The sequence below is a fragment of the Gymnoscopelus microlampas genome (assembly GCF_963454915.1).
Source record: "Gymnoscopelus microlampas genome assembly, chromosome: 7".
NCBI classification, from domain to species: domain Eukaryota; kingdom Metazoa; phylum Chordata; class Actinopteri; order Myctophiformes; family Myctophidae; genus Gymnoscopelus; species Gymnoscopelus microlampas.
The window spans coordinates 22,112,923-22,139,397 of record NC_139944.1 but is presented as its reverse complement, the minus strand read 5'-3'; the positions used below and the strand labels follow the sequence as shown (position 1 = coordinate 22,139,397).

General features: G+C 40.3%; 1 protein-coding gene across 5 annotated transcripts; it reads left to right on the top strand.

Annotated features, from left to right (window-relative positions):
* Positions 1 to 202: 202 nt before the first annotated feature.
* On the top strand, positions 203 to 25,935 carry igsf8 (immunoglobulin superfamily, member 8). 5 transcript variants are annotated; one of them, XR_014601069.1, is made up of 9 exons: positions 205 to 355; positions 567 to 727; positions 10,643 to 11,023; positions 12,028 to 12,492; positions 16,309 to 16,490; positions 17,801 to 18,053; positions 20,576 to 21,016; positions 21,490 to 25,452; positions 25,516 to 25,935. XR_014601069.1 is itself a non-coding variant. In XM_084061285.1 (8 exons), the coding sequence occupies exons 2-8, from the start codon at positions 664 to 666 to the stop codon at positions 21,615 to 21,617; spliced, it is 1,914 nt and encodes a 637-aa protein (XP_083917411.1). In that variant the 5' UTR covers positions 203 to 329; positions 567 to 663; the 3' UTR covers positions 21,618 to 25,935. The 5 variants fall into 5 exon arrangements, 4 of the variants coding, with proteins under 4 accessions (XP_083917411.1, XP_083917410.1, XP_083917413.1 ...); XM_084061285.1 differs by having other exon boundaries at positions 203 to 329; positions 21,490 to 25,935; XM_084061284.1 differs by having other exon boundaries at positions 21,490 to 25,935.
* Positions 25,936 to 26,475: the final 540 nt, after the last annotated feature.

Sequence of the window (26,475 nt, the reverse complement as noted above, 5' to 3'; positions counted from 1 at the left end):
ACATAGACCTAATTGCTTATTTCTCTCGCAATATCTGGCAACACTGACACCCCCCCCCCCCCCCCCCCCACACACACACACACACACACACACACACACACACACACACACACACACACACACACACCACCACCACCCCCTCCGTGTGTGATGCTGCCAACCACGGGTGGACTATACACACACACACACACACACACACACACACACACACACACAGACAGAATGCATGTCTTTTGAGGTGGAGATAGTCTGATTACAATAAGTTTGCACGATTCTCATTAAATGTTGGATGAATCTACTTGACACGGACGCAACGATGCGCGACGAGGGTAATGATTCTAAAATGTAACATGATGTAAGTTAGTACTCTTTAATATATAGGGCTACATGATTTCACGTTAGCTTATGGCGCTAGAGGATCGCGCCATTTAGGAGCCAAATCTTAATCAAAAAATATTGTCACGTTATTATTGAATTTGTGAAGCTTTTACGAAATGTAGCCTACCTGACTTGATGTTCATATTCCCTCCCTGTTCATGTGTGTGCTGTGGCTGCGCTGCACCCAGATCAGCCCTATTGAATGAATGCAACCGCCGGGGAGGAATTATGAACGACCATAAAGCAGCAGAGCAGATAGGAATCTGAGTCGACATAATCCATCTGATGGTGGTGATGATGATGAGGATGGCTTCATCTCGAACGACGGCATTTATCCTCCTACAATGGGGTGAGTATCCCTATATAGTAATAATACCTGTCAACCACCCCTATTAAACCCTCTATTCTTTAGTGAAACGGACCTGAGTTGCAACCGTACTTGGCCTGCTGTTGATTCGCTTTGAGAAATAGCAGACCTACAGCCACAGGCTCACAACGCATGGTGTTGGTGCGATGCGCTGTTAACTTGTGGATCTGCTATTTTTGGCTCGTGTGTCCCCTCACAATAGGGATGCTGGGGCTCAAGTGGTTAATAATAATAATACGGTATGCTCACTGTGAGTAAACCGCGTCCCCATCTGTCACACAAGCAGCACCAATGTCTTTGCATGATTGTTTGTTACACACATAATATTTCAAGCGAGGCGTAGGATTCTCATTATTTCTCCTCTTGTGCGTAGTAAATAGCCAACATTTAATAGGACTTGGGTTGACATAATTATGCTGATGCCCAATGGACCATATTCCCCACATCCCCTCTGGAGATCATTGCCCACATTACATCTGCCAACGTGACTGATGGGACAGGCAACTCCCTCCCTGGCTGCGCCCCCACACAATACTTCTTGTTTTTTACTCTAGTTAATGGTTGCAATGATGCTAATTCAATTCTGTGTGAGAACATTGTATACTATGTATGCCAGACAGAGCTGAACATTGTCCCATATGTCAACACTGGGTCCCGGGACCTCTAGGCCTGTGGTTCTCAAAGTGGGGTCCGGGGATCCCCAGTGGTCCTTGAGGAATTGTGGGTCTGTGTGTAACCCTGAGAGTGTACAAATGGAACCAAATGGATTTGTACACTCTCAGTTACGATTGTATAGTGTAGATTGGGTTTAGGATTTTATAGTGTAGATTGGGGTCCCACAGATAGAAGATTGTGTCAATTGGGGGTCCATGGCCTAATGCATATGATCAAACTGGGGGTCCTAGAATTTTAAAAGCTTGAGAACCACTCTCTAGGGCAGTGTTTATCAACCCTGGCAAAGGGCCCAATTTTGGGCCGCGAGTACTGCTGAGGTGTGCCGCGCCGTTTGAAGAAAGTGTGAACCCAGCCCCTCGAGAACAATAGCGGTGATCGTCCATCAATCGATACAGCCATCATCCGTTTCACACAGCCACGCCCGAGTCCATTCAGTGTAGCGACCATCACCTATAGGAATGCAAATATGTTGTCCTACCTGGTACTGTATAAAAGGGGCACAGGGTACATGCTTTGGCACTCAGTATTATTACTACAAGATGATGAGAGCTCCACCAGCAAAGAAGAGATGCACCCAGGGCCAGAATACGCTAAATTCTAGGTGTGCCCTGGGATATTTTGGCTATGCCAGGTGTGCCTTGGCACCAAAAAGGTTGATAAACACTGCTCTAGGGGTCCCACCCCCAATGGACCCTTATGGGTCTGTAACTTTGAGAGTGTACAAATGACTAATTGTTAGTCTCAGAGTTAGATTTTCACTGAAGGATTTTACAGTGCAGATTGAGGGTCCCAGAGATTGCAAGAAGAATCTTTGCTTGAGAATCACTGCCATATGGTTTAGTCCCCAACCCTCTAGTGTTAATAAGGTCTTTATCCTCTTAAGACATCCACAAGTCTCCCATGTTATTATCTTTGGGCGTGTTGCTATCAAGCCACAGCTTGGTCTGTGTATCAGCACCACTTTGTTAAGGCTTACACTACAGGGAGTGTCAAACATACCTGTCTAGTATTTCTAGTTGCTCAGGTAGCAAACATGTTGAGGGGAATTAAGAGTGTGTTGCGTACGCAGTAAATGCCGAACCCTGTTTTTAGGGTGGGTGTATTGTCATAGCATGGTTGCATAGCATCTCATCTGCACTGTCAGAGTTGATGACAGGACTATTTCTGACAGATTCTGATCTGTCTCATTTTATGGATTCACAAACGGTGTGCCGTGAGTCCAGGTCTGCCTTGGAAACCTCACATTATTATTGCAGTATGTACAACTATACAAAAATATAAATTATTTAACATTTTTACTTTGTGTCCACTCATTTTAGCATTAGTAAATACAAATAAACATTTACAGAGTGATAACACGTCGATATTTGTGAAGGTGACTATAAGTTCATTTAGACGTTAGAAATAAAAGATTCAAAGACTTGTTGGTATCCGACTGATGTACTGTATAGCCTGGAGTTGCACCATTCACCGTGAAGGGTAAATCGACACACTACATGTGATATTATCAATTACCATCTGTACCGGAACTGAACTAATCTAACAGATTAGACTTGGTTCTCTGCTAGCATTCTACCATTATTGCCATACTGTATCTGGATTGAACCATTTAAGATTCTCCTAGCAAGCAATATTACAATCTTTTTAAAATTGAGATTATTTTGAAAAAGTAGGGTCACTACTATAGTATGTTTACTTAAGCATAGGAATGCACTCTGTGGCGATACTAAACAGAAAGGTATATAGAAACGTAGGACACAATGCCCCTGTATGCTCCCCTATGGTACAGGGTATGTTCTCTTGACCCATTGCCAGCATAATTGAAAACCTCTCCTGGAAGACGGAAGACTCAGAACGCGAATAGGATGAGAAGTTTCAGTTCCTGTAGCTATAAATAAAATGTGTTTTTTTGTGCAGAAATCCTCAACTATTTGAGGGTTTGAGGAAGTAGTAGTTATATGCATTCAGACAATACAGCAACACCAGGTTCAGACATTTGAACCTAGAAGTTGTCTAGACTCATCCCTGAGGCACTGGTTGAAACTTTTTTTTTTTTTTTTTTTAATACTTTATTGCAGGTTCGTACATTACATTACATGCTATTGATTTCATTTGTCTTACAAGTTCTTTACTTGTTTCATTAATCCTGCATCATTTTTTATTTTTTTATTACATATAACAACAAAAATGTACACATAAATGGAAAATAAGAAAAGGTAAAATAAGAGAGTAAAAGAAAAAGAGAACAAAGGAAAGGAGAGGGGAGGGGGGGGGGGTAGCTTTCCTGCGGTACTCCCTAATCTACTTTTACACTTCATGTATTTCTGGGTCCCATTTACTCCAGTTTCTTTCAAATTCATCTCCACGGTTTCTCATTTTGTAAGTAATTCTTTCCATCTCTTTAATATTTTCAACTGTTATTTTCCAATTATTAATAGATGGTGGGTTTACTTGCAACCATTTCCGTGTGATTTGTTTTAAGGCAGCGATACGTAGTATTGTATACAGATATTTGTCTCCCTCCCTATATATTTCTAGTGGGATAATACCTAATAAAATATTGATTGGGTGTATGGGTTTTCTTAAGGAAAATGTCTTTATTATATTTGTTTTCACTATCTCCCAAAACCTTTTCAATTTTGGACACAAATAGAAAATGTGTGTATGATTTGCTTCCAGTTCTGCACATTTCCTCCAGCATTCAGCACTGCCTGCTGGTCTATATTTTGATAACATTTTGGGTGTTAAAAAAATCCTCATATTAATTTTCCAAGCAAATTCTTTCCAGAACTTTGATTGTGTCGTCTTAAATATTCTTTTGCATGCTTCTTTCCAATAATCTTCCAAAATTGTTATTGATAGTTCTTTTTCCCATTTCTCTTTGGTATTATCCTCTTTTACATTCATTTCTTGCAAAATTTTATAAAGTTTTGAGATTTTACTCTTTTCACTATTTCTATTTTTGCTCAAAAATTCCAGTAGCCCATGCATTATCTGTCCCTGGTCTCTCTGCTGTTTCATGAGGTAGCTTCTAATTTGTAGATATTTAAAGAAATGATTTCTATTTATATTAAACTTATTAACTAAGGTTTCAAAAGGGTCTACCATGTTATTTGTAAGCATCTGTGAATATACCTGTAATCCCTTTCTGGCCCATTCTTCTGGTATCTTATCTGTTTTATTGGGCAGAAAATCTGGATCGCTGGCTATCTCTCTCAAATATATACAAATGTCGTCACATTTATATATTTTACGAATAGATTTCCAGGTTGTTAATGTATTTTCTACACATCTGTTATTTCCAATATATTTTTGAATTTCCTTTAAACTCAAATGGGGTAATGTTCCAATTGATATTGATATTAATTGTTTTTCTATTAATTTCCATTTTGTTTTAACTGAATTATTCATCCACTTCATTATGTTATCTATTTGGGTAGCATGAAAGTAAATCATTAAATCTGGGTAATTAAATCCTCCCTTTTCTCTAGTTTGAGTTAGCGTGCTAAGTTTTTTCCTTTTCCTTTTATAATTCCAGATAAAATTTGAGAGCATTGTATTCCATCTTTTAAAGCTACTTTGTGGGATGTGTACTGGTAAGGTTTGAAATAAAAATAGAAACTGTGGAAGAATCATCATTTTGACACTCTCTACTCTAGTCATTATTGATTCTGGTATTGTTTTCCATCTATTAAGATCTTGTCTCACTTTATTCTCTAGGGTTTGATAATTATCTGTATACAACGTTGTTATATCTCCAGTAAGATAGATTCCCAGATATTTAATTTTCTTTGAATCCCATTTTAACTTATATCGTCCCTTAATTTCTAATGCTATTTGTTTGCCAAGTGTTAATGCTTCACATTTACTTTCATTTAGTTTATAGCCGGAATGTTTACTATATTCTGCAATTGCTTCCATTAGATTTGATAAAGATTGCTCTGGTGAAGTTAAGTAAATAATGACATCGTCGGCATATAATGCCAATTTATGTTGTTCCTCTTTTATAGTAATGCCTTTAATGTTATTATTTTTCCTTATGCTTACTGCTAGTCCTTCCATGCATATTGCAAATATTACTGCGGAGAGCGGATCTCCTTGTCTGGTACCTTTATAAATTGGGAATCTTCTAGATATTGTGCCATTCACTTTTACTCTTGACATTGGATTTTTATACATTCCTTGAAGCCACTCATTAAATTTCTCATGAAATCCAAAACTCCTTACAATTTCAAACATAAATGGCCATAATACTCGATCAAAGGCTTTTTCTGCGTCCAAGGTCAAGAGCAAAAGGTTTGTATTATTGTTCTGTGCATGATCGATTATATTTAGAGTCCTTCTAATATTGTCTGACAACAGTCTACCTGGTATGAAACCACATTGATCGCTGTCTATTATATCCGGCACAATGTCCTTTAATCTATTGGCTATAATTGATGTTATTATTTTATGATCTGTATTCAATAATGATATTGGCCTATATGAGGAGCATTCTGTGGCGTCTTTACCTTCTTTGTGTATTACCGTTATTGTAGACGAATTCCAAGTAGTTGCCCATGTTCCCGTTTGTAATGCAAAATTATAGGCTTTCAGGAGTAATGGTATCAGCTGTTTTTTAAATGTTTTATAAAATTCATTAGAATATCCATCGTCGCCTGGTGTTTTGCCCATTTTTAATTTATTTATTTGTTGTAATATTTCATGCGTTGCAATATCTTTAATTAGCTCCTCATTTTTCCTTGCCACTACCTGTTTTAAATTCAACCCATCTAAAAATCCTTTCATTTGTTCCACATCCAAATTACCAGTGTTGTTTTTATAAAGATTTTCATAATATTTTGCAAATTCTTCAGCTATTTTATCCTTTTCTGTTAATATTTCGGAGCCGTCTCCTGTCTTCAATTTAGTGATGTATGCTTTTTTACTCTGTTGCTTAAGTCTATATGCTAAAAGTTTTAAAGAATTTGGCCCTCCATCGTAATGTTTCTGTTTGGCATATGTCATTAACTTCTCCACTTCTTCTGTACGGATCTTGTCCAACTCCTTATATTTCTTTTTTAATTCAATTTTAAATCTTGGTTCATTTGTGTTTTTTAATTTATCTTCCAAAATTTGTATTTGTTGTTCAAGCATCTTCTGTTTTTGTTGTTTTTGTCTTTTCTTAAATGCACAATATGCTATTATATGTCCGCGTAACACAGCTTTTGCACCTTCCAATATGATAATTGGATTAGTATCCCCATTATCATTTATCTCTATATATTCTTTTATTACATTATTTATTTTTCTCACAAATACCATGTCTTGCAGAAGTGAGTTGTTTAATCTCCATATTTTTTCTCCTTCCTTTATATTAAGATTTATAGTTATAGTCACTGTAGCATGGTCTGATAAGTCTCTTGTACCTATGATGCATGTTTCAATCAACTCTATATCTTTTTTAAACATAAAAAAATAGTCTAATCTGTTAGAAGTTGAGAATCGACCTGAATAATATGTATATGCTTTTTTTGTTGGATTTAGCATCCGCCACGTATCTACCAATCCAAACTCTGACATTGCACCTCTTAAAATTGATGACGTTTTATCTGCTCTATGTGCTTTATTATTTGAGGAATCTAGTCTAGAATTTATTGTAAGGTTCATATCTCCTCCCATCAAGATGATTCCCTTACATTTTGTCATTAGCATTTCGATAATTTCTGACATGAATTCTGGGCCTAATTCTGGTGGATAGTATACATTTAAGAAAGAGACGGTAATTGACTCTATTTTACCAATTACTAAAACAAACCTGCCCTCTTTATCAATTATGCAATGTTCTTCTTTAAATGCTATGTGAGGTTGTATAATTATAGCCACACCCCTCTTTTGTGTTCCATGTGAACTGGAGTAAATGAGTCCCTTACCCAACTTGTCGTGGTCCTTTTTCTTCAAATGGGTTTCTTGTAGGAAGAGGACATCCCCTCCAGCTTTCCTCAACTGAAGGAGAATCTTCTTCCTCTTAATTAAATTATTCAGTCCATTAACATTTAATGAAATTATTTTCAACTTTATCATATCTCCTGTTAACGGATTATAGTCCTCATTTTAAATGATCTTGATTCATAAGTAACCTACTGATTGGATAGGGTAGATTTGGAAGCACTAGGAAAGCAGAAAAGGTAGGAATAGGAAGGGGAAAAACAAAAAGACAACAAAAAAAAGACGAACATATGGACAGGCTCAATTTGTACCACCTTAAGATCAGGTAGTGTTTATCAATGACCGTTATTGGAAGGCCAAAATGGTCCTTAGGGCGGACTGTGGCAGCCGCCAAAATGTATTTACTTATCAAATTTCTCATTGCCATCAACGTAATATATTCTCTCTATTCCCCTACTTTTGTGTACACTTAATTACTTTGCATATTTATGCCTATAGACTAACTCTTACAAAGAATGGAGAAACAAAAACGGGAGGGAAAAAAAAAAATAAGATCCACATTCTTCATTAGCTCACCCCCCCACCCCCCACACCTTTCCAATACTTTAAGGGTAAAACCCTTACATAATCAATTCCAAGTTCCAATTAATTTCATTTCTCTTCACTATTTTGTATTTAAACGAAATAGATAATAATTATAGTATCAAACATTAACACAATGTAATTAAAGTCAGCTTTGTTTCTAATTTAACCTTTAATTTATTTGTTCAATTCATTATTCACTAATTTGTCTCTGGTCAAAAAAAGAAAATAAAACCAAATAGTAGTTCCCCTTTAACAGGTCTATAATCTACTGCTTTGTGACTTAATCTTACAAAAATAAATTATGTGAAAGGAGGGGGCGTATTCCCTTTATCTAAAGTCTTCTCTCTAATCCTACTGTACCGCGAATTGAAAACGAATTACATTATTTTACAAAAATAACACAGAAGTGAAAGAAAATAAACAAAAACAAAACAAAAGCAAAAAACGACTATAAATTAAACAGTAACTAAACGAAAAAAATATGCCCTTTACATAGCTAACCCCATCACCACTAAATTAATACCAGTATAACAAAATGTCAAAAATTAACAATTGAAACTTTAAATGCACTGCAAAAATCAACGCAGTAGATTAACTAACTACACAGCTTAATCAAATAGTAATAATAATAATAATAATAATAATAATTATAATAACAGCAAAACAAACAAAAAGCAAAAAAAAACAACAACTAGGTAGGGTAACTTAATTAACTAAACGAAAAATATGCCCTTTACAGCTAACCCCATCACCACCACTAAATTAATACCAGTATAACAAGATGTCAAAAAAACAACTTAAACTTTAAATGCATTGCAAAAATCAACCCAGTAAATTAACTAACTGCACATCTTAATCAAATAATAATCATGATAATAGTAATAAATAAAATAATAATAATAATGAAAAATAATATTAATAATCACAGCAATGAGTAGAAAGGGAGTGTCCTGTTTGTTGCCATTTTCAACTTAAGATAATGAAAATATTAGTCTTATAATGTCTTGGTACCTGAATTCATTTTTTCCCGTTTGTGGAGTCCTTTGCTCTGGTAATTAACCATTCTTCTTTTTTTCAGCGTCTTTTCCACGTTCTGCTTTATTTAATCCTCTCTTTTCCAAATCTCTGGCTGCTTCTGTTGGATTTGAGTACGTTGTAAATGTTCCATCTTCATTGAAGACCTTCAGTTTAGCTGGTGCAAGGATGTGCGTCTTGATGTTTTGTTGTTTCAAGGATTCCCGGATTGGTTTATACAGAGCTCTCTGCTGTCTTGTTTTATATGTATAGTCATTGTCAAAATAAATCCGCTCCTCTTCATACAGCACTTCTTTTTTGTCCCATGCTGCTTTAAGCACTCTTTTCTTTATGTCAAAGCTTAGGAAGGCTGCAATAATCGGTCTTGTGAAGTTTGTTTGCTCTTTGTATATGCCCATGCGGTGTGCTCTGATTATATTGGCATCACCTGGCACCTCCAAAGTGTCTGTTATTAGTGTTTGGAGAAACTCCGTCATATTACTGCCTTCGCTTTTTTCTTTGACATTATAGATACAGATATTATTTTGCCTGGATTTATTTTCCAAATAATCCACCTGGTCTGCTAGTTCATCCATTCGGGTCTTTGTCTGTTTCACCTGCTTTTGATGTATATTCTCTGAGTCATCCAGGTCGCTCACTCTTGTCTCCAGCTGATCCACACGCTTTGCTGTTTTCTCCATGTCCTTGCGCAGATCCACTGTTTGTTCCATAATTGTTTTAATATCCTTTTCTGTATCATGTCGGAAGGCCTTGAAGTCTTCTCTGAACTCCTGGATTTCTTTAGTTAAGGTGCCTTTCAAATCAGCAAACAATTTCTGCAGCTCCCCTTTGTCTGCCATAGTAGATTTGTTTGGTCCGTGTCTCTTCTTTTTTAGTTGTAAATTCTCAGGCTTTGTTGTTTCTCCAGAACGTAGATTCATTCCTCAATAAGGCTATTGTTGTGCATTGTTTGCTTTCTTATTTCCAAGTTTAATCATTATTTTCGGGGTTGACTAGAGAGCGATTTCACGCTGCGGCCATCTTTCTCTCCTGTCTCTCACGCACTGGTTGAAACTTGACCCCATTTAGAATTCTTGGCACTGATATAACTAACTATATGTATTAAATCTAATAAACTAAATAAGTCTTTTGCAGAAAGGTTGCAAACAGGCTTTCCTCTGAAAGAGCTGTCCCTGTTACTCATTAAACATCATGTGAGTGTACGTGCAGGGTCACCCAGAACTGGCCTAGTCCCACTTTTCTTTCCACAACTGGTGATAATGTATTGACTTCCTGTTGGCCTGCCATCAGCCCACACTATTGATTGGTCCTATGTGTTGAACAACGCTTTTATGGAAGACTGTGAGTCATGACTCAATTGGACCATTTATTTACCACCATTGCTGTCCTTTCGATCTCTGTGTCCATTTCCCTCAGTCTCTCTCTCGTATCCTGCTATAGCACCTTACTCTTTATCCCACCATTTCTTTCTTTCTCTCTCTCTCTCACTCTCTCTCTCTCTCTCTCAATCTCAATCTCAATCTCTCTCACACACACACACACACACACACACACACACACACACACACACACACACACACACACACACACACACACACACACACACACACACACAAACGCAAATCATGTTACTGACTGTATCTCACTCTACTCCCTCCTTTTCCCCCTCCACAGTGCTACAGTATGCCATGTGTCGCGACGTTATTCTTCCCACTGGACCCCTCTACCGTGTGGCAGGGTTCCCTCTAGCTCTGCCATGTGCTGTGATGGGGTATGAAGGCTCACGTACCCAGGACTTTGAGTGGTTCCTGTACAGGGAGGACTCCGGAGGCAGGCAGATGGGAGTAGTGTCCACCAGGGACCAGGGCTTTCCCTATGCTCCATTCCAACAGCGGGTGCTGTCAGGGGAGGTGAGGGTGGAGAGGGACTCCGGGGACAAGGCCAGGCTGATGGTGCAGCGACTGCGGCCTGACGACCAGGGAAAGTACGAGTGCTACACCCCCAGCACGGACAGCACCTACCAGGGGAATTACAGCGCATCAGTTGCTGTCAAAGGTGAGAGAGGTGTTTTTCTTTGTCTTCGGCAGAACCAGATGAATCACTTGAGTTTTGTTTTGAGGGGAAGTTAACTCAAAATAAAGAGGATGAGCTCGTTGGTGGCATTTTCCAGTTCAGTGATAAGGTTTCAATATATTGCAACTGTTAGGGCTGCAAGTGCAACTATCGATTATTTTCTCAATTACTTTTTTGATTAATCGAATAAACAAAATACATGTTTTTCTAAACAAAATTCTGTATCAACAAATTGATCATCCTAATAGATTTTGTTTTATAATCAAATAAATCAATTCGCCTAATCAACTGCTCAAGCCCTATTTTATACTTTGTCGAACAATGGTGTCACACAAGAAGAGCCAAAATATCTGATCTACAAGCTCACAATGCTTCACATTAAAATACAAATTAAAAAACTAATAATCTAACATGGTACTATCAGCTAGATGCGTGACATGTTTCTTGAAGCAGTAGTTCATGTGTCTAGCTGGCGAATGTCAATTAAATACTGGCACTCGTCTCTGATGGTTCGCCTGGACTTTCATTATCGATCCCAGTTTCTGTTTCGCTCTCACATGCTCTACATATCAACACAGAACATTTTTTTCTGTGTTGCCTCAAATGCCCGCCTCTGCATCACAAACACTTTAAAAAAGCAACTATGTTGAATTATTCACGTTGACTTTCTTCCTTTTCCAATTTCTTTAGCATTATGGTCTATGCTGTTTCTGCAGCCAAATAATGTTTATCACCGTAACAGCCAACTAATCCCCCCCCCCACACACACACAAACATTCCTGGCTAAAGTAGTGTCCCTTTAGATGGGCTCACTCTCATCTGCCCCAATTTCATAATTCGCTTGGGTGTTCTAAACATAGAAAGAACAGTGTGTCGCAGTGTGGCTATAGAATTTCAATTTGACTCATTTTGTGTCCATCTGGCTCTTTTTGCAGACGTACTCTCTAACATTATCGTCTGTCTGCTTCCCTTCTGTTCTCCCAAAGTGATCCCCGACACGCTTCAGATCAGCTATACCCGTTCGCTGACAGGCCAGCCCATGCCGGAGGGGGCGGGGCTAATGCTGACGTGCTCGGCCAGCGTCCAATCCAAGCAGCACACGCACGTGTCCGTAACGTTCGGGAAGCGTGGTGTTGAAGGTTTTGGCGGCGGGGCAGGTGGAGAGGTCAGTATGGTCAGAGAAATCATCAGCGTGGACCGGCTACTGGGGATCGTACCCGGACCTGGCGGGACTTACAAGAAGCGCTACGACGATGGAGAGATCACGTTGGAGAAACGGGCGGGAGTGCGTGGACAAGACCAGTACGTGATGAGGATGAGGGCGTTGGAACCACAGGATTCTGGGTCGTATTTCTGTGAGGCCCAGCAGTGGATTCTGGATCCTGATAGCACATGGCAGAAGATTGCACAAAGAACGCTGGACATCGGCAACCTGACTGTTCAGCCACTAGGTCAGTGTAACCACACAGTAATAACTATGGCAACGTGACTGTTCAGCCACTAGGTCAGTGTAACCACACAGTAATAACTATGGCAACGTGACTGTTCAGCCACTAGGTCAGTGTAACCATACAGTAATAATTATGGCAACCTGACTGTTCAGCCACTAGGTCAGTGTAACTTTACAGTAACTATGGCAACCTGACTGTTCAGCCACTAGGTCAGTCTAACCATACAGTAATAACTATGGCAACCTGACTGTTCAGCCACTATGTCAGAGTAACTTTACAGTAACTATGGCAACCTGACTTTTCAGCCTCTAGGTCAGAGTAACTTTACAGTAACTATGGCAACCTGACTGTTCAGCCACTAGGTCAGTGTAATTATACAGTACAACTATGTCAAAAGGACTGGGCAATTAACCGAAACTAATATATAGAAACCAAAAAACGAAACTAACCCTTTTTTTTAAATAATCAACAAAATCGATTAGTCTGATTATCCACTTAAGCCCTGTATTATACTCCGTTGCACAATGGTGGCGTACCAAAATTACTTACAAAAATAGTGAAGATACCGGATCTACAAGCTCAAAACACACCGCGTTCCTCACTGGAATGATGATAATTCATTCATCCTAATCCAAGCAAAAGTTTGAAATAATCATGAATCATGATGTTGATTAGAAGTTATATGGCAACCTGACCGTCCAGTGACTAGGTCAGTGTAACTAACCAGTAAATGCACAAATGTGTCCATGCGGTTTTAGCCACCGGCTTTAGCAACTCGGATGGATTCTGTACAATATTGGGTTCAAGTTTTATTAGAAAACATCATTGCATAACAGTAAGAATTTAACCCAAGCAGGTTAGCTCTAGTTGCAGAAACACCCCTGATCTTAATATACAAAATGTAATTACAATAAACAGAGTGGAAATTGTATAACTCCCTGAACACACACCGGGAGACTGAGGATCCATGGGCCTGGGTCTTGAGAAACGACTGCGGTTTCCTCTCTGCTTGTCAAGTTTATAGCACTGGATTATTAGGTTGTCAAGGAAATGGTAACAATAGGCTTGGTCTTGTAGATGTGGGTTCATTGGTCACTTTCCAAAATCCAGACACAAGCCCTGACTGGTGAGGGCGGTTTATTGCTTGGGTAAGTGATCGGATGGCCGGAAGCCTTGTTTGCTGGCTGATTAACTGACTGGCTGGATGGATGGTTGGCTGACTGACTGGATTGCTGGATCGGATGAGGCACATTGGTTACAGGACAGGCTGGCTGGCTTAACCGATTTATATGGCTGGTGAGCGAATATTCAGATGTACTAAATGACCGGAAGGTTTGCACTTGGGCTTCAAGACTGCCGGCTGACATGCTGGATGCTTTACTGCCTTGCGGAATATCCAGCTGGCTTTGATACTTGTATGTATAGCTGGGTAGCTAGCAGATTGGCTGACTGCCTAGTGCCTAGCTCGCTTTGACTTCTAAGGAGCTTTTGTAGCACTGAAGAATTATGCAATCTTTACCACCCTACTTGTGTCTTATAAGCCATGAAATACATGGATACCTATCTTTAAGTCAGACCAACATGACCAATCCTTTCAGAACAACACTAGTGGCAGTCCACTTGTCTCAAACGCTAGTGAGACTTTAACCACAAGAGCCTCCAGTCTTGAGTGGCAGCATTTGCAGCACTTTTACAAATGAGTCGGTTCACTCAGTCAGCATGAGTGCCTTTTCTTTGCGTCAGGGATTCAGCCTGGGTTACAAGAGTCTTTACTCCAAAAGATTCTATGATTGAGTAGAATCTTCCATCAGCAGGATGGGTTTGGATTTGAAACACCACTGACAACATTAACCGCTGAAACCCTATATAATGTACTTTGTATTTAGGGTCCCCCAGGGGTCTGTACTTGGCCCCCTCCTTTTTTCCCTCTACATTAAATCCTTCTCCAAAAAATAGCCTTTGTTCAAGCAGTGAGCTTGTAGATCGGCTATTTTCACTGAATCTTTGCCTATTTTTGCAATAACATAATTATTATAACATGTCCAGAATAGGGACGCTAGGGTTCATGTGGTTTAAAGCTAGGCCTTTCTAAAAGCCAGAGAGGGAAAACAACACTCTTTCACAATGTAGAAGAAAGGGATAAAGGGGCGCATCTGTTTGGCAGGGTAAAAATCCCCAACAAGGTGCTCTTTGGTGCACATGGGTGACAGAATCTATTGGCAAACTAGAAAAAGTGTGCACAGGTCTCCACCAGGTCAGGTAGGTTATTGTGGGCCAACAATGTTCAGGATGGAATATGGAAAATCAGATCACTTGACTATAAAGTGTGAAATGTGTACCGATTTGCGTAATGTTTGGACAAAATTTGTAGGAGTCATATCCCAAAATGTGAAAAGGGTGACATTTTTTCCTAGTGGGAATGTGTGTGCAAAGTTTCACGGCAATCGGACGCTGCGTTTATGATTTGAGGCATTTTGTTCAAAACGAGCCACCTGCAAACTTTAGATGCCAATCTTAGCCAATCAGGATGGAATATCAAAAATCGGACAGATCTGTCTTGATCATATCGACTATAGAGATACCGATTTGCGTGGTGTTTTGACAAAAGGAGTAATATACATTTTTTGGGGGGGCAGAGGTTCTGCTCTGGCATCCAGGGAGTGTGTGCACAGTTTTGCTGCAATCGGTGCTGGAGAGTAGCTGCTCACGGACGGACGGACGGACGGACATACGGACACACGCGGACGGACGAACAGGGTGCAAAACATAGTCTCAGCCACGCCTTTGGCCTGGCGGAGGCAAAAATGGAACAGACCAAGGCACTCAAGTGGAAAAATTAAAAAGCCTTTAATAGACTGGGTGAATCACCCTGATGAAGGCATTGTTGCCACAACGCGTAGGTGTATTTTTTAAACTTCTTGCCCATGCATTAGCCAGACTATTAAAGGCTTTCAGGTTTTTCCACAAGAGTACCTTGGTCTCTTCCCTTTTTTTGCCAACACTCTTTCACACTGTGACTTAAAACAATTGTTGTCATGATACTAGCCTATTTGCAGAATTCTGATGATTTTTCAAGCAACTATGTATGCGTCAGATTAACAAGACATGTAGGCTAGTTGAGCGAGATGTGAATGAGGTCACATGGCATGTCTACTTCAGCTTTATCACTGCATTTCCTCAATGCCTTTCATTGTTATCTTCTCAGGCAGACGCACCAGTGTTTTATGCAGTAGTTGTCTCTGCACTGCCTATTGTGTGTTATGGCCTGGCACTGTGCCATTTCTTTATGCATAATTCATCCGTTGTTGAGCAGTTCTTTATTGAGCAGTTCTTTATTTAGATAAGTGCTACTGTAGTTAAATGCTGTCTTGTTCACAATTGCTATATAATTACAAGTGATTGCAGGCGAGAGAACAAATGTCTGCCTTCGTATACGGTCTGAATGGGAGTGTCTGAATGATAAATGAACCAATACCAATGTTTGTTTCTTCTACTTACTTGTACTGAGTGTATCCTACACAATAATGTATAATGTTCTATTTGTTTACGTGTATCCAGGCACCTGTCACACTATCTCTGAATTCACCTATTCTTGATAGAGATCTAAGACCATTTTACCTTATCAGTAGGCTAGAGATGTAATGGACATAACGAGTGTGTGTGTGTGTGTGTGTGTGTGTGTGTGTGTGTGTGTGTGTGTGTGTGTGTGTGTGTGTGTGTGTGTGTGTGTGTGTGTGTGTGTGTGTGTGTGTGTGTGTTAGTGTTAAACCATTGCTCTAGTCTAACGTCTCTCCCCCTCTGCCTTCATGTTTCCAGTGGAGACCCTGAGTGTGAGCTCCACTCCTAGAGGGGAGGTGACCCTCCAGGCTGGCTCGCCGCTCACGTTGACCTGTGAGGTGTCAGGGCTGCCTTCAGGAGGAAGTTCTGGCCTGCTGGTCCAGTGGATGAAGAGGGGTTCTGTAAGCGCCGATGGAGGTGGTTCTAGAGGAGGCGTGGAGGTAATCGCGCTTAGTCTGTCTTTGTTTGGTCACTGGTATAAATAGTAGCTGGTGGTAGGACTGGGCAATTATATATTGAAATATACCGTATATTGAAACTGATATTTAGAACCAATAACCGACTTATAATCGAATAATCAACAATTCGACAAGAAAACATTTGAATCGATATTTTTTATAATCGACTCAATTGATTAGTCTGAATAACCACTTAACACTGTACTATAATTCGTTGCACAATGGTGGTGTACAAAAATAGTGAAAATACTAGCTCACAACGTGATAAGGATTTTGAGTCACATGCCCAGCCCTAGCTAGTGGTGGGCGCTCAGGTGGAGTGGCGCAGGGGTAAAAATACCTGTCCACCGTCACAGAATCTACGGGTTCGAATCCACCGTGGTGCTCAGATGAATGTCTAAACTAACATAATAGGCCGTGTTCAGGGGAGGGAAGCCGGGGGTGGAGCACATTCTTTGTCGCTGTGCTAGCGACTCCTACAGCTCGGGTGGTGTCTGTCAGCGGGGGGTGTTGAACAGGAGGAGTAGGACCGAGGCACTTTGTCCTCCTGGTGGGGGCTCCTCACTGGTAGGTGAGCCAGTAGGATACAACAGCAGTGACAAAAACACAGGTATGTGTAGGGAGGATTAAGTGGCACGACTACATTGGCTACTCTCATTTTTTATGCCCACTCACAAAAATGTAGCTGGTAGGGAGTCGAGTAGGGAGGAGGATCATGTTTTTACATTGATATCGTGATTTGGCATTTGTGGCTTAGGTTTAGAGTGAGGGGTTAAGCTTAGGGTTAGTGTTTAGTTTAGGGATAGGCATGTTAACGTTAAGGCTCAGGTAAGGGTTAGAGTTTGGTGTGGTTGTGTTTTAGAAAGGTGTGCACGCTCATGTGCATGCGTGGCCACGTTCTTGTGTTCAAAAACGTTAGCGAATGAATAAATAACTGAGGTTGATTTCATTCTCAATCCACAAAAAAGGTGGAGGATAGAGAGTTCCAGTCACATGGTAGGTCCAACATATGAACAAAAGAGGAAAGCCTCTATATAACGCCAAAATACTTAATTATTGATAGCCTCAAATCTGCTTCTTTACAACGTTTTGATTAGGCTTAGATACACAATAAGAACAGCTGTGTACAGAAAACAGCTGATCAGCTATTTCTGCATGCGACATTGGCACACAACCAATTATAAATCAGGCGCTGGCAATGCATTTCAAGTGTGAACCCTTCCTCAGGCAGGCAGTAAGGTCACTTTCCGATCTTGCAACATCAGCCTAATAATCTGTGTTGTGTCCTAAAGGTGGAGGTGGCGCGGATGAGCCCAGATGGTGTTGTCAGCTGGGGAGACGACCTCAGCCGGGGGGGTGGGGGCTCCATGGAGAAAGTGGAGGAGGGCAGGTACTCCCTGAGGCTGTTCTCCGCCCGCCCGTCTGACTCGGGGGTGTATCGGTGTGCAGTGAGTGTGTATGCTGGTAGGAGCAACCCCAGTCCCTACAGTCCCGCGACCATCACCCAGAGGTCTGAGGGAGTCACCGTCAACCTCAAGACCAAAGGTAAGAGACCATGACTGCGAAAACGACATTTAGAACCAATAAACATCTTGTAGGCGAATAATCGAGAAGCACGTTTTTGCCTAGATATAGGGCATAGCAGTGGCGGCCATTTTGTTGCGCCACAGATAGAGAACCCCTTAATTTTTCCCATAGAGATTTATGAAAGTATTTGTATAGAATTATTATTATTATTATAAGCCTGGAACCAAGCCATCCAGGCTCCTTGTGAATCATGACCTTTATGGTATCTGTGGCACCACAAAATGGCCGCCACTGCTATGCCCTATTATGCTGGCAGTCACATGCAGACAGTCTTAGTCTCAGTTCAAGTATCAATTCAATGTGATGGATAGTTGGGCTTTTGCATTTCGATTGCGTGTTTGTTTTTCAATACATAAACTACTCACCTCAATGTTTCAGTGTCACTAGGCCAACTTGCTTCCTGTTGTTGCCATTGTATGAGCTAGTTATAATTTAAATATGATGATTGAATCAGATATGTAAATGAGTGGTTAGACTTCCCTAAACACTGACCAAGCATAGCGTGTGCAATGTACGAGGCAAATGCTGATAGAACTGTGTGTGTGACTTGCGGAAGTTGGTTGAGATAAGGTGTACACACATATGACAACACGCATAGCTTTGACATTGGGTATGCCATTGGTCTGAGTAATTGTGTTTGCTTTAATTTATGATGCTGATTAGCTTAAAGGTCAACATGAAGGATGAAGGCTTGGCCTTTAGAGGAGAGACAAAAAAGCAAGGCATCATTTGGTTCTTTGATTGATGGCATATAAACCTTTGGTTTCGTCGACCTTAAATCAGCTGCCAACTCAACTGTGTTCAATGTTAATTGAGGTGACAACCCAAAATGTAAAAACATGAGGATTACCACCTTATACATTGCAATTTGACCATCAGTTGTAACAAAGAGAAACTACATAGATTACATCTCACCACCACCAATGCTATGCAATTGTCAAGATTGTACATATACAGTATATTTCACACAGATACTCACTGTTGAATGTGTTGACAGACCGTATATTCATTCTTATTATTCACTAATTCTTATTGTTGATAGGGCACTTGCCCTTCCGTAAGCCTGTGCATGGGCATGCTTTACCACTTTACACACGTGTGTATGAGTGTGTGTGCGCACTGTACACATGTCTATGTGTGTATCTGTGTGTGTGGTGTTGCCAAACGCTATGTGGATGAATGTGTTAGTTGCTTGTGTGCGTGCGGGGAGGTTAATTGAATGAATGAATGAATGAATTTTAATTCGAACATTGTTTAAAAAAGACAAATAGAATACAAAACAGAAAAAAACAACAAAAGCAACGTCCGAAAAGGAGTAGGAGGAAGTCTAAAACTTATAAATTCCTACCCCATTTTTCACTGGTAATTTTCAGAATCTTTCAAAATGCTTTCACAATCTAAACATCTCCACTGACTGCATGTTAAAAAGAAAACATAAAAAGAGAACAATAAAAATAACCGCAGTAATAACAGAGATAAAATAAAATAAAACCAACCGGTAATGCTGTACCATGTGAATATAGATGAGTGGCTTTCTGTGTGCGTGTACGTGTGTGAGGTTAGGGTGGTCACTGTATATTTTTGCTACTTGGGTGTATTGTGCTACTATTGTTGTGTTTTAATCTGAAGTGCATTGAGTTTGCCTGCATAAAATGTGCTATACAATTAAAATTGACTTGACTGCATGTCTGCTGATGGGCACACAAAGTTTCATTGTGTAGCCTACTAGCCTTTATATGATACAACTGGCCAAAGGGGGGTCGCCATACCCCCCTTTGGCCAATTGGTGTGTGAAATGACCAACATTTCATGGAAACTTCATAAAGTTTCATGGTGAATCCCCTTGGAAGTTATGTCTTTTTATGAGAACGCATAAGAAGAAAGCGGCACCCACCGCTCCCCCTCCTTTAGCTAATTGGTGTGAAAATTAAACACTTCTTCCTTGTCCCATGACCTTACTTTCCACAGAGTTTCATGCAAATTTGTTACATGTTTAGAGATATCCTGCTAACATAGGGTGACAAGACGTCCCAGTTTGGCTGGGATTGTCCTGTTTTCAAGCTGTGTGTCCAGAGTCCCGACAAATATCTCTTTGTTCAATACCAAATTGTTCCGGTTTTCAGTTTTCACCACAATTAAAATAATAATAGTCGTTTTCAGCAGTTGCATAGACGTTTATTATGTTCTGTTCATGTACATACTCACACCTGATGTGTGTCAATCAGTCGTTGCCTGTATGCAACGACTATGGTGCGTATCTATACATGTGCACGTGCTTGAACGTGCATGAATGGGCGCACGTGTGCACAAACGTGCGCATTCTTTTAAGGGTCCCGGTTTTAGGAGTTGAAAATATGGTCACCCTATGCTAACAGACAAACAGAATGTAGTGAAAATATAACGCCCGTCCAATGCGTCCATTTGTTGTGTTGTCCATCCACCATGCCATAACTGAATACATCCACCTCTATCCTCTACAGAAGTGCTGGTCAATGCCGTGGCGGAGCTTCCGCGAGGTCCGCTGCTGAAGAGAGGCAGCACCATCACCGTGATCTGCAATGTCACCGTGACAACCACAGGCCCCGCCCAGCTGCAGCTCCAGTGGCTACGGCGGCCAATCCCAGAGCCGGTTATCACCAAGGGAGTGCAGCCAATAAACCTCCCGGTGGAAGACACACCCAGGCTGGTAGCCTCTCTCACCTATGAGGGCGTGGCTCAGATCTACACCAACGGGAGCGAGGTCAGCATTGACCGGATGTCAGCCAACAGCTACAGACTGAGGGTCCACTCTGCCAGGCAGGAGGACCAGGGTCTGTACGTGTGCCAGGCTGAGGTGTGGGGGCAGGACCCCCATGGGAGCTGGTACAACACGGGGGCTAAGGCAGACTCATCTGATGTGACGGTGTACCTGTACGCCCGAGGTAAGCAGCTTACTGTTCATCGTGCCAAAGTAAATATTTATTATTGTAAAAATAAAAATAAAAAGTTGTGAGCCGAAAGTGGTAACTTCGGCTTTACACATCACCTTTAGTGGTAGTTCTTGTCTCTTCCCAGCGCCTGCCTTTTTAACTTTAGATGTGCGTGTTTTATTCACTGTTTGCTTAAAAAGAAAAATACAGGAAAGACCACGCAGGCATTTATTCACCTCAGTACACAGCAGTAATTGAGCCAACATCATCATGTGGTTATTAAGTCATGGATGATTGAATCTAATTAGTAAATCAATCTTTTCAATCTATTTTTGGCTAGACTTTTGAAATCAATCTATGCTTTTTTTCACTTTAGATTAGTCTATTTCTCAGCTCAACCCGCAGATATTTAAGCCTTGCTCTGTTTCTTCCATACAAACATGTAATGATACCTTTCTTTTCCTCTGTTTATTCCTCCTTTCCAGTTCTTGACCTCCTCCTCATCCCGCTCATTATTGGAGTGTGCTCAGCTCTGTTTGTGGGCATTTTCATTATCGCTACCGTAACCTGTTGCTTCATGAAACGACTGGCTAGGCAGCGTGCCCAGAAGTAGATGTGAAATCTTCATGTTTATGAAGCGACAGCCAGCGGTGGTACATGCAACACAATGGATGAAATGATCCAGACAATGATTGGTGAATTGGACTCGTTTAGCTTAATTAGTCTCTGTTGAAGAGGTAACGAGCCATGGTTGGATCCATCTCAAAGACGCTGGACAAGTGAGAGATTATTGGTCCTGTGGAACAGAAAAGAAAACTGCCTGCTCAGAAGTCATACAGTATTTTGGAACATCAGATATAGAACAACCAACCTGTTTTTGTCCCTTAAATATTTTCTATGTTGCCTGTTTCTGTAACATTTACCAACCTACCTAGATGTTTCCGTGGATATGGTAATATTTAGACTAAAAGAAAATGTCATTACCACAAAATATTGAGGGAGACAATTCAGGTAGTACTTCACACAAAACTTTTTTTTTTAACACAAATATTGCTGATATTGTTTAAGTCTGTTGATTCCAATGTTCACAAATCGAATGGCATGCTATTTTTTATTACAGTACCGTACCGGTGATGTCTAAACACTGCCTGCATGTTTTAATCTCTGCTTTCAGAAAGTCGCTCAAAATGCAGATGTGAGTGGCACAGCAGCCATGAAAAGCTTTGAGAATAATGCATAATTTATATAGCGTCATACAAAAACAGCCGATCTGCAAGCTCACAACACATCGTTCTGAGCTTGCAGATACCGGTGTATGACAAATTATAAATGAGGCGTGAGGACTTTCCACTGCCTGCAGTGAAAGCGCTGATCTACATGTAAGACCTACATGTAAACAAAGCCTCTCTCTTTATGACTTAATAAGGACGGCACTGGCCCAGGACTGCTAAGACCAGTTGCATAGCATTCAAACTGAAAGCATTCCCTTAGCTGTTCATCTCAGCGCATTTGCTGAAGTAAATTTTCTGTATATACTATGCCACTTGTGTACACACACAGTGGACAAAGAGAACTGGTAGAGTTATTCGTCATGCACTGAGCTGAACTATGTAAATACTCCAAGATAGTTCTTCTGTTTTTATTTGACGTGACCTAACTAAATAAGCGAGACCCTACTTGAAATGCCGCGTTTGTCTTTGGCAGGACGCGCTAGTTTAACATTCTGCAGCAGTTTGTTTGAGGCACTTGGACAAAAATGGAACTGGGGCGAAAGCCAATAAGTACCCCCCCCCACCCCCAGCTGATAAGTCATGTTGCTGTTCTTGGCTGCTATCCATTACTTTCATGTCCTTCTCGGGTCTCACATGTGGGAGACCAAACACCTACCGCTTCAACAAGACTGAATCCCCGCTTGTCCCGGGGAGATATTGCACTTATGAGCTTCAGGCAGTGCTACTTGTCAACCAATAAGTGTCCTACCCGACATCAGGGTCTACATTTGTCAATGGAGGAGTAGGGAGACCACTACAGATGTACTAGTTATAATTACCAGTACTGTATCAATTTTCATAAAATAACATTTAAGCTAGTATGCATGCCATTTTCGATCGCTGATTCCTTTTTCTGTTGCTGTCATGTGGTTGAGGCAAACGAACAGTACTTCTGTTCTACTGCTATCAGTAAATACACGAAAACAGTTACTCTACATCAGTGGTTTTCAAACATACAGGCACACCTGTATTCCTAGCAAAAATAGCCGATCTACAAGCTCAGCTTGTAGCTATTTTCCTTATCTCTAAAATATTTATACAACTTTTGCCTATAATGACATGCCCAAAATAGGGGCACCTGGTTGTAAGTAGTTGAAATATATTTTTTTAGGATATAGGAATTTGCCTCTATTGGGAAATGAGTACGCACAAAGTACTGATAAAATAATTATATATAACCTTTTGTATAGTTAGTATTATTGCAATAATGTATCACAAAAACCCAAACCTAGACTTGTCTCCCGGCACACCAGCGTGTTTCGACACACTGTTTGAGAACCACTGTGCTATCGTCCAGATTTCTTAGAATTAACGTTTTATTCATTAAAGTTCCGGATTGCAGCTTTATGCTGGATGCATTTTCGACTGCTATCAGTAATACACACGTATTTTCTGCGCGACACTGGCATGCAGCTAAGTATAAATCAGGCATTACTCCTGATTGCTCTGTCCCTGAGGTAAAAAAAAAAGTCCTCAGTCATAGTCACATGAGCGAGCAGGGTTCACTGAGGTCCTCTTTATATCAGCGTTCAACATTTATCATGTGGTTTTTAGCCAGGCGTGTCTAGTGCCAAGAATGATGACTACTTATTGCTGCTGGCCTACTGAAATCTGTCTACCAGACATATGCTAAAGTACTTCAAAGTACTTAAAATATGGATGGGTTCCATCCTCCTCTCTTGTTTTATAGACAGACAGTCAAGCAAGCGGTTCCGAATAATGACTACTGATGAATTACTGTCAGCTCCCCTCATTTGATGGGATGGAAAGTGTATTGTGAAAATAGATGCTCATTTCATGTCTATATGAGGCCCATTGCTGCCACTGAATGCAATTTAAAAAGGGCCTGAATTGTTTTTCTCAGAAAAGAGGGTTTCTTTTTTTGTGAAAACAAAACTGTGAACAAAAGATTTTACATTTTTAATATAGTAGATCTACAACCTTGTGAACATGTAGATCATCTTTTCTTTTTTACATATAAAAAAGAAAATAGGATATAAGTGTTTCATTTAATTCAGTGGCAGAATTGGGCGTTCATATGTTTAGGTCCTCTCCCTGTTTATGTAATGAGACATGCATTACTTTGTCTCTCGGTCTCCATCTTAACAGTCTTTCCCTCTGTTGGTTTACTACTGAGAGTGGAAATCTCTCTTTGTAACCACCCCTCCTCCTCCCCAAACCTGCAGTCTCTCCAAGCCCTGATTACAAATGTTGTCAATGAACATTTAGGAAAACAAATCACGTCTCTTCCTTTTTTTGTTTTGTTTTTCCTCAGCCACTTCGCCCCAGCAGTCAAGCTGTTTTTGTCCTGTGTGATCACACCCACACACACACACAACGCGCGTATGCACGCATGCATGCACGAACGCAAGCACGCACACACACACACTCAGTAGCATCAGAAATACAATGCTGAATGACTTTTCAGAGAGGAAGAGTACTGTATGGGCGTGTTCACTGCTCTGTAATCCCTGTGTTGTTGATGGTTGCTGCCCTTCCCCCCCTCTCTATCTCTCTCTCTCTCTCTCTCTCTCTCTCTCGCTGTGTTACTGTGTCAGTGGCTTGCACACATCTGAATTTGTCTCTGTCGAGTGTAAACCTCGTATGTCCAAAAGCGTTATACTTTTCATGAAATGGAAAAGAAAATAACCTATGTTCGAATGGAGCCAATGTACATATTATTTAGTCACAACTAAGCTCTCGTTAATACTTTTAATTGGTTCAGTATTCATAAAACCCACAGACACACTTAACCACTCTTCAGGAATAGACGATCTACAAGCAATTTTTGTTGAGATACTGTTGTAGGACATTCATTTACAAAAAAAAAACATAAAAGTTGAAATATGGACATACAAGGTTTCTGCCCGACGGAAACGATGTATTATTTACCCCTGTGACAGTAGTGGCCACGTTTGATTTTTTGTTGCACTGTATTGTTTTTACTATGTGCATTGCACAATACTGTCTATGTTATGTTTGAAGCTTTAGGCTAATGTTCAGAATGGCCCAAATCAGATTTTTGGCCTATCCAGATCGGAATCAGATTCATCAAGTCTGAACAGGATTGTTTTGCAAATCACATTTAAACCACATCCCTAGGTGGTTTGAAATGTGATTCAAATGTGGTTTCTAAAGATGTGTCTCAATCTGTACACTTGGATGTATTGTATGACGGTGTCACTCGCCAAAAATAGCCAATCTACGAGCAGCTCTACTTACTCGTATGAGATCTACAAGCTCACAATGCAACGAGAAGCGTTGTGAGCTCATAGAATAAATATAGATGGTCTGTTTCGGTGAGCAACACTGTCCCGTAATCACTGCTTCTCCAAGTCTAGTGAGGGGCCCACCAAATGGACCCTTGAGAGTCTGTAACAACTGTAATATTTGGGACCCCAATTAACACTGTAAAATTCACATAACTAAAATTGGATTTGCCTGCCAGTCTGAACAAAAGCCTTATTAACCACTTCAGTGAAGGCGTGGCCATATTTGATATGGCTTGTTTACCTATGCTTTAATATTGTACCACTTGTTCATTTGCAGTTTGCAGCCATTGAAATACAGAAAATAAGGTTCATGTTTGTTTGTTATGGTGCTTTGGCAAAAGCTGCCATTCAATAAATCAATAAACCACTCCAGATCTACATAATGTCACTGCGGTGTGTGTTGTTGTTTGTTGCAAATGGACACTACGCAAAAAATCCTTTGAAAAGCTGTAATGGCCGATCCATTAGAGAAAATGAGGGTATTGCAGTACATCCTGACATTTTGTGGGCAGTGAACATCTTCCAGAGTGTCTACTAAAGTTGTCCAGTGGCATTTGAAAAGCTTTCATATCTATTCTATACCAACTTTCCTGTAGATACAGCAGTTTCTTAAGTTATATCCTGCCAAGCAGAGATATGTGATTAGTGATTAGTGTAAGTCATTATTGTGCTATGATGCCACCTACAATAGAATCTTGATGAACATTGTTTTTATGCTTGGAAATTGCACTATCAACCTGTGGGTCGGGGCCCACTGGTGGGCCGTGAGAATATTACACATGGGCACCAAAATAACTGGCAAAACACTAAGAATGTATTGATAATGTAATATAAATATAAAAAATGTCAATATCAGGTTAGTTATGTTATGTTAATCTCTGAAGATTCAGAGCTCCACTGCTGAATCTGGTGGCAATTACAATTACAA